This window comes from Pecten maximus, chromosome 15, assembly GCF_902652985.1.
Source record: "Pecten maximus chromosome 15, xPecMax1.1, whole genome shotgun sequence".
Taxonomy (NCBI): domain Eukaryota; kingdom Metazoa; phylum Mollusca; class Bivalvia; order Pectinida; family Pectinidae; genus Pecten; species Pecten maximus.
Window position 1 is genome coordinate 13,117,313 of NC_047029.1, and position 8,984 is coordinate 13,126,296.

Genomic DNA, 8,984 nt, shown 5'->3' on the forward strand with positions numbered 1-8,984 from the left:
CGACTGAGGATTTGAGGAATCCTGACCTTAAAGCTTTGTAGTCTACCTATGTATTTCACCAGTTTTATATTTCACGTTGTCCACTGAAATGGTCTGTTGAACCTCTGGAATGTATGAGTGCGTTCGTTTAGCCCTGTAGAGACCAACCAACCAATTGTTTTCCCATAGACTTTAGTGTTAACGTTTTGGAGTATTTCATTCAAATTCTTGTATTCAATATGACAATTATGGTTTATAACAAAAGTTTAGGGTCTGATATAACACCTAATCAAAAAAAAAGTTGGGTCATTCAGCTCAAATTTTCTCCAGGGTAGCCATTTTGAAAATAGGTGAATTTCGCAGTAAAAGTTCTCAAAAATCTTAAATGTTTACCTGTTTATTATTATTACCTGAACTTTTGGGGAAAAAATCAATCGGACTTACGAAATTTATATCAACATTTCTTATTGAGAGTTACCTATCAGGCTACATATCTATTTTCTCACTTCATAACATACTGGCCAATCAGTGGCTGCCAGACATTTTATCCTTAGCTCAACTTTCTATACACAGGGGCTGTTTCAAAAATATAGTTTTTCAATTGGTTGGTTGTTCCCTGTACGTTGTATTACGCCTCGCCAATTTTAACTTTCTGTGTGCTCTGCTTTCGGCTTTCCACATCTTCTTCTCGTCGTCTGAATTATCTGCTATAGAGTTAGTGTCATTCTCAGACACAGTTCTCCATCCCAACTCTGAGCTATCTGCCAATTTTATAGGTTTCTGTCTTCGTTCTCATATAGCCATACCTTCTTCTATCTTCTCCAATGCCTGCTCGTTTTCACGGCGACCTCTGCCTCTTTTATCTTCTGTCCAATTTTAGCGTTCACTTTGAATTGTGCTTCGTTGCCCTTTTTGTTGAATTTGTATGTGTCAGTCGATATAAGTCCAATTTTGGCCACCTGAACCTCACTCAGAGCCTTTTAGCTCTCGTACATCTCCTGCTGGAAATTTGTTTGTTTTGCCGTCATTAGCTCCCCTAGTCTGTTAAGCATGGCGCCCTGCGAGTCCTTGTCTGTATTTTCCACCAGCGATGTTATTTCTCTCTGTTCCATTTTTCTAACGTTGTTCTGTCTTGCGGGTCTCTGGCTAGAATGACTCTATCACACCTGTATTCCCATTTATCACGTGTTACCTTCACACAAATCTCGTACACCTTGCCACTACTCATGAATATTCATACATGCTAATATTCATTTACGAAACTCCAAGACATATATTTCCTGCTATACTCCGTAACGCAGGAAAGTTACATTTCACTATACGAACGAATACATGTGACCTTTTTGGTTAGGCAGGGAATTTGTCTAGGATGCAGTATAATCGTAATTCATGTGTTTTCGGCAGCATAGTATTTTAATCATTTAACCCCTTTTAGGAAATATTAGGCTTACTGGACCAAATTGCGGCTTGATCTTTTGATAGTTGACTTTACATTATCGTCCCATCGCCGAAAAATCACCAGTCGTCAAGGCGACACCATGGCACTTTTTGCTGGTCAAAGGAGACGAGCCTTTTAAAAAGCTCACAAATAGTCTTTTTACCGCTATTTATGTTTACGGTCAGCATCTTTCCAAATTAAACCACGTATGCATTGGAACCATCATACATGAGGCATATTAGGAAATTGATATTCACTCAAACAATACAACGAATGGCATTGAAGGATATTGCTGATGACATTTTTGAGAATAAGAAATAAGAACAACTTTGTCATCCCATTAAGATAAAGCGCCATCATACATGGCTGATAGTTGCATTTGGTGTACCTATACTTCTTTAAATGAATTTAAAGAAATAAATTACCTTGACTTATTTCAGAGTCAGTGTGGATTTCAAACAACATTAACGTAAACGTCATTTGGAATATATCTCAGATAAATTAGTTTGAACTGAAGACCATCGAGAGGTTTTTCAATGTGATCTGACAATTTACAAAAGTAGCCTGTAACATTCATAAGTCTGATACAAAGAGGGTAATAAAACCTGAGTCATTTTATCTGTATTTTCATTATGACTTGTTTATGTTAATCGTATCGATATTTTATCCATGTGTAGCCATGAACTGAATTAAAAACTAAGATTCGTTAACTTTATCAAAAATTATTATTTGTTTATGTCGCAAAGTAGAAGTAATCAGGTCAATAGTTTTAAATTTCACAATAATGAGGAATAGTTGAATGTAGAATACAAAATAGCAGTTTTGCATCAAATCACAGGAGAGCACCATGGAGGAGGGAGTTAAAAGTCGTATCCAATCTTTTGATCATGACGCTGTCCCTACACAGGAAATTGATATCGAAGACAATGAAATTTCAAGCGAACACAAATCAAAAGACACATCCAGTGATGTAAAGACAAGTAAAAGCACACATTTGCAGATACTGAGGAGTGTGTGCGCTACGTGCGCCCATATGAATTTGGTGTGTATGGAAATTAAATTGTGGTCTTGAATAAAGAAAATCAAGAAGATTCAAAATCACTTCACAGATGAAAGTCTTTAACTCTTTAACATCAAATTTTATATAGAAAAGTTTAACGAAAGTTCCTTAATGTAGAAGTTTACTTGAATCCATTAATGCTGAACTATGTAAAAGTTAGGAAAATGTATTCGATGTTAAATTACACAAAGCATATGTGTAACATTTATATTCTGTCAGCTACAATATTCTGTTGTTCCTGTAGGGTTGGTTTAAAGGCCAGATCGGACCCGCCTTTCCTGATACCATGATGATTTCCGGAGTTGATCTTGAAAAAGGATCTGCTTTTATGACATCACTCTACGCAGGTCATTTAATTGGCTCAGTCCTGGCCGGTTTTATTTTTGGTAAAATTAACAAATATCTTTTATTTGCTTCTACTTTGCTACTTTATAGCCTTTCAGTAGCAGTCATTCCCTGGTGTTTCCTCTACGAACTGATGGTAGCTTCATTTGTATTTCTTGGTGTCTGCTGTGGGATTATTTCAGTTGGTAAGTTGTCGATTTGTATATGATTGGTTTATACCCTTTCATTTTGTTCTAAAATATATAGGTGAAATAATTTCCAATGATGCCTTTTACCTGATCGATGATACACGTATCAATAAGAATATTTCGAACCGTCTACTAATTTATTTCAATGTAAATATTTAAGCAGGACTTCAGATTTTGGCTACATTCAACTACTCTATTTACTACACGCATAATATGGTTTTTAATCATATTACTATTTAACTATTACACTCGAGAGACTGAAGATTACTCACAATGTTTGTTATATGACATATAACATGCAGTATCTCTTTCCTACAGCTGTAGGTCCTGAGCTTGTGGATATTTGGGGTCCAACACCTCGAGGTCGTTCATATCTCATGGTCAGCACTGTTGCAGCCGGTATCGCCAGTGTCGTAGCCCCTTTGGTGACGGCTCCATTTCTACTAAAACAGACCAACCATGGCAGAGTCAACACACACGACACTTCATGGAATTCAACGTTTTCTCCTACTATATATACATATATTAACAGCACTATCCAATCCCGCCTGAATGATATGGAGCTACCAACTGAAAACTCTACATTGAAAACCGAAAACGATTCAAAGCTATATATAGCATATACAATATCAGCAGTATTAGGTTTGTTGACAGCTGTGCTCTTCTTCGTGTTGTTTTGTCAACCAGGACCAGTTAACGAACAGAAACAAAACAGTGGTAAATTGGAATTCATTGGGAAACGATCGATATTGGTTAAACGCTTACAATTGTTCAACATTGCCATTTTCGGGTTAACACAAAGTGCGATCGATTTAACATTCGCCGGATATCTTGCAGTATTCTGTATCAATTATCTTGGTTGGACAAAGACATTAGGAGCTACTGTTACCTCTGTTGCCTTTTTCGCTAGACTTACTGGGACTTTTAGCGGAATATTCCTTGTAAGGTATTTTCCCTCTCACTATATATTGCTAACATCCACTATTGTATCCACTGTGGGATTGATCGGTCTAACTATTAGCGCGCATGTATATTTTGATGTTGGTATATGGATATCAGTGGGAGTTATTGGTATTCCGTTCGGTCTTATTTGGCCAAATTTGATAAGTTGGATAAATGTAAACCTCATTCCTTTTCGTAATCAAATTTCAGGCGTTCTGGCTTGCTGTGTCTTTTTAGGTGCTTTTCTTTCTCCTGTTCTACTCGGATACCTGATGGAAGAAGTATCTCTTCTTTGGTTTTGTTACTTGTGTTGTTGTAAGTCTGTGGTAATTGTTATCAATGCTATCCTAATGGTATTATACACAGCACCCACAGATACCAAACAATAATATACTAGCGGGGAAGTACCAAACAACATACTTCAGAATAAGATTGTTTCCTGATATTCCTTATGAACTTACTTGCGGTCCCTGGAATCTCTATGCCGCAGTTTTATATTCATTATTCGGTTATACTGTGTAATCTATTTATCAATAAATTCATGTTGAAATTCACTTGCGTCTCTTCTCTACAATTTTTGATGTGGCTGCTCACTGTCATACCGCATCTGATTTGAGATTTTCGTCTTCTCGACTGTTCATGCACCCAGAAAAGACGAAAATTGCCAAAACGTAAATTTCGTATTTTGGACTTTTCACCCCGAAAAGACGAAAATTAACCAACCGTAATTTTTGTCCTTTCGTCTTTTTACTCCGAAAAGACAAAAAGACCATACACAAAAAGACGAAACAAATGCACGCAAATTAGCGACTTTAATTCTCGTCTTTTCGGATTCATTTATCTCGTCTTTTCAAATTTTCGCACTGAAAGACAAAAACTAACAAAATTTAAGTTTTGTTAATTTTCGTCTTTTCGGGACGAAAAATTGAAATAACGAAATGGCACAAATCAGCCATCGTACTGTCGGGATTATATTTTGTCACGAAAACATGATTGTGGTGACAATTGAAAAAATGTTATTTTAATGCAATACTCTTAATATTTAGCCGACTGCTGAAATTAACACCATTCAATAGGTATTTACGGAACTGGTTACAGTAGAAGACACACAGTTCCTCTCCTCCGATTCTTATAACACAAGTTGCTGATGCTAGGTGCCAACTGTAATTATTTCCATCCACGTGCTTGTCAAACCCATATTCTATAGCAAAAAACCACTGAAATAACATATGACATTTTTCAATAGAGTTTTATTTCAATAAATAATTGTCTGATTTTATATATACATCACACTTATCCTTAAGTACGTGTGAAACGCAAAGGATCTACGATATTTTCACACAAAAACATCGTCTGATTTAACTGATATATTACCATCTAATGTTTATGGAAAACACTTATGAAACGTTCTTCTACCTTGAGGAAATGCACATATTGAATTTTGAAAATCAGTAGGTAGTTAATATTGGTACAATAATGAATTGGCGGGAAACAGTTGTAGATATTTTCTTTATTACGATTATGACAGTGAAAACAAAACAACTTAGGGTTTTTCTTTTAACTAATGTAGTCACCGTGAGAATCGCTGCCCTGAAAACCGGACATATATTTTTCCCGTGAAAAGCGTAGATCCTATGACTTAAGATGAAATAGTGAGATCTAATTACTTTAATCAAATTCAAATATTACGTACTGCTTTTTAATCCCACAAACCAACCAGCCGTGACGTCATAGTTTTAGTAGCATATGTGATAAGTGAACTATCCAGTTTGAAGGTGTACTTTGTAATTCAAAACCAAATTATATGTTTGACTCCTCCCAAACAGCCATGGCATCTCCTTGAGGAAATCTAAACATCAACTGTACTCATGAAAAATGCACCTAGAAGGCAAGGGTTAAATTCTCCCGTTTTGTCCTGAAATGACCTTTGTGTCAACAGGACATTACACTAACCTACAGAAGTAGGTCGTGTTATGCATGATCATATCGATAACACACTGGTATTTGTAACCTCTTGGACAGGACACAGCCAGCCTAACTTTTATGATGTAGAACCTGATACAAAGAGGTAAGTCTATTCAATAAATAGTCCCGTTCAGCTCAATAGCCACTTACTTTATATCATTGCCGATTATTCAATAGGTTAGATTAAACGACCTGCATTAAGATATTCTTGAGACTTGTATTTGTATAGAGTCAGTGTATCCGTGAAAAGATAAAAACTAAAAATCGTGGTAGCTTTATTCTAAATTATGATTTGTTTGTTTCGCAAAATATAAGTAATATAGTAATATTTTTCAATTTTCATAGCTGGGAATTTTACATTTCACAATAATGATGAATACGTAATATGTTGAACACAAAATGTCAGTTTTGTATTTAATAACAGGAAAGAACAATGGAGGTGGGAGTTAAATGTGGTATACAATCTTATGATCACGACGCTGTTCCTAAGCAGGATGTCGATATCAAAGACAATGACAGTTCCAGCGAACACAAATTGAAAGACATATCCGATGAATCATCGAACTGTAAAAACACACATTTGCAGATCATTCGAAGCGTGTGTGTTTCTTGTGCCTATATGGTTTTGGTGTGTATGAAAATTGTGTTTACACTCTTTGAAAATAATAATCCAGTGGATATTGCAATTTCATTAGCGCGTTTACTTTCAACCTCTCATCAAAATTCATAAATCTTTAATTAAACGCTCTTACTAACTACTTTTTGATATGTTAATTCAGTCCATGAGTTCGTTTCGCGACATGTTTAAATTTGTTCTCGTATCATATCTATTGTACTAAGATATGGGCCAGAAGAAGTTTTGGAAAATATTAGACTAAAATCGTTGATTTCTTGACCATTCATGATTTAGCTTAAATTACCTTTCCTATCAGTTTCATGGCTATGCTTTGTAATGGACTCTCTGCACTACTGTTAATATTTGTCATCCTTGCAGGGCTGGACAAAAGGACAGATCGGACCAGCCTTCCTTGACATCCTGATGATTTCCGGAGCTAATCTTGAAAAAGGGTCCGTTTTCATGACGTCACTCTACGCAGGTCAATTAATTGGCTCTCTCCTCTCTGGTTTTGCTTTTGCTAAAATGAACAAATTCCTTTTATTTGCTTTTACTTTAGCATTGTACAGCCTTACAGTAGCAGCCATTCCCTGGTGTTTCCTCTACGAACTAATGGTAGCAGCATTTGCATTTCTTGGTGTCTGCGGTGGGATTATTGTAGTAGGTAAGTAAATGTTTGGTTTATACCTGATTAGCTTGTGAATTCATAAAAGAAATCTGAGGGGCATACCTCTGAATATAGACAGATAACGTATGAAACAGGGAAAAAATATTGATTGTCAACTGATGGCATATGAATCATGCCTTATTTATCTGATCGATGGAAGAATATGATTATGTTCGTTTCAAATTCCCAAGCTATGTAATGATTATGTCAACAGCTAAAGTTATCTAATATGTAAATATTGCAGCAGTCAAATTTTGGCTACATCAAGCCACTATTAGCCATTCAGAATTCACAAAGCAACTGTCAAAAGTGATGAATACAGTGCTCTCCTGGTATCCATGAAGTGAAATAGTCAAAGTGGTTAAGATAGATTTTGTATCTTTATTTAGACGGGATGTTATTTAACCAGCCGATTAAGCACTTTTGTCACCTTTTTGTGCTCATATTACTATTGGATTATTATACCAGACTGAAGATTATTCATAACGTTTGCTACATGACATATAACATGCAGTTTCTCTTTCCTACAGCTGTAGGTTCTGAGGTTGTGGATATTTGGGGTCCAACACCTCGAGGTCGTTCATATCTCATGGTCAACAGTGTTGCAGCCGGCATCGCAAGTGTAGTAGCGCCTTTGGTGACAGCTCCATTTCTACAGAAGCAACCCAACTATAACAGTGCCTGCACATACAACATTTCATGGAATTCAACTTCGTCTACGCCTACTTTATATTCATACATTAACAGAACTATCCAATCACGCCTGAATGATATGGAGCTATCAATTGGAAACTCTACATTGAAAACCGAAAGCGATTCAAAGCTATATATAGCATATACAATATCAGCAGTATTAGGTTTGTTGACAGCTGTGCTCTTCTTCGTGTTGTTTTGTCAACCAGGACCAGTTAACGAACAGAAACAAAACAGTGGTAAATTGGAATTCATTGGGAAACGCTCGATATTGGTTAAACGCTTACAATTGTTCAACATTGGAGTTTTCGGTCTGACACAAAGTGCGATCGATTTCACATTCGCCGGATATCTTGCAGTATTCTGTATCAATTATCTTGGTTGGACAAAGACATTAGGAGCTACTGTTACCTCTGTTGCCTTTTTCGCTAGACTTACTGGGACTTTTAGCGGAATATTCCTTGTAAGGTATTTCCCCTCTCACCAGCTGTTGGTGATATCAACGATTGCATCCACTGTGGGATTTATCGGACTAACTATCAGCGCGCATGCGTATGCTGATGTTGGTATATGGATATCAGTAGGCGCAATCGGTTTTCCGTTCGGTCTTATGTGGCCAAGTTTGATAAATTGGATAAATATAAACCTCATTCCTTTTCGTAATCAAATATCAGGCTCTCTGAGTTCCTGCGCCTATCTAGGTGCCCTTCTGGTTCCTTTACTAATTGGATATATGATGGCAGAAGTATCTCTACTTTGGTTCTGTTACCTGTGTTGTTCAATGTCTGTGGTACTAGTTATTAATGCTCTCCTCATGTTACTTTACACAGGGCCCTCCGTTAAGAAGCAATAAAATACTGTCGAGAAAAGTGGCTCTTTTGTTTTAAATTACGTAAGATTCAATGCGATCCCTTTACCTCAATTCAGAGATATTACAGCCTTAAGTTGTTACACATGTTACACATGCTGTAAAGGAAATGAGAACAAATGTCTCTGAAGGATAAACGTCTTCTGCGTCATCGCCGTCACCTGCCACACACTAAGAAATGAGACATTGAGAACATATCTATAAATCTTTATATTCATATTTT

The 8,984-nt window shown here is 36.4% G+C and overlaps 2 protein-coding genes across 2 annotated transcripts; both read left to right on the forward strand.

Moving 5' to 3' along the window:
* Window positions 1-1,843: 1,843 nt before the first annotated feature.
* LOC117344009 lies at window positions 1,844-4,500 on the forward strand. The gene is made up of 2 exons (XM_033906603.1): window positions 1,844-3,007; window positions 3,329-4,500. Exons 1-2 carry the CDS (start codon window positions 2,764-2,766, stop codon window positions 4,339-4,341), a joined length of 1,257 nt encoding a protein of 418 aa, XP_033762494.1. The 5' UTR covers window positions 1,844-2,763; the 3' UTR covers window positions 4,342-4,500.
* A 926-nt stretch (window positions 4,501-5,426) lies between these two features.
* LOC117343265 (sodium-dependent glucose transporter 1-like) lies at window positions 5,427-8,746 on the forward strand. Its single transcript, XM_033905609.1, has 3 exons — window positions 5,427-6,545; window positions 6,912-7,197; window positions 7,731-8,746. Exons 1-3 carry the CDS (start codon window positions 6,351-6,353, stop codon window positions 8,744-8,746), a joined length of 1,497 nt encoding a protein of 498 aa, XP_033761500.1. The 5' UTR covers window positions 5,427-6,350.
* Window positions 8,747-8,984: the final 238 nt, after the last annotated feature.

Coding starts and splice junctions, on each gene's coding strand:
- LOC117343265 (XM_033905609.1), top strand. CDS start 6,351: ATGGAGGTGGGAGTTAAATGTGGTATACAATCTTATGATCACGACGCT. Junction 6,546..6,911: donor CTTGTGCCTATATGGTTTTG/GTGTGTATGAAA, acceptor TCATCCTTGCAG/GGCTGGACAAAAGGACAGAT. Junction 7,198..7,730: donor CGGTGGGATTATTGTAGTAG/GTAAGTAAATGT, acceptor TCTTTCCTACAG/CTGTAGGTTCTGAGGTTGTG.
- LOC117344009 (XM_033906603.1), top strand. CDS start 2,764: ATGATGATTTCCGGAGTTGATCTTGAAAAAGGATCTGCTTTTATGACA. Junction 3,008..3,328: donor CTGTGGGATTATTTCAGTTG/GTAAGTTGTCGA, acceptor TCTTTCCTACAG/CTGTAGGTCCTGAGCTTGTG.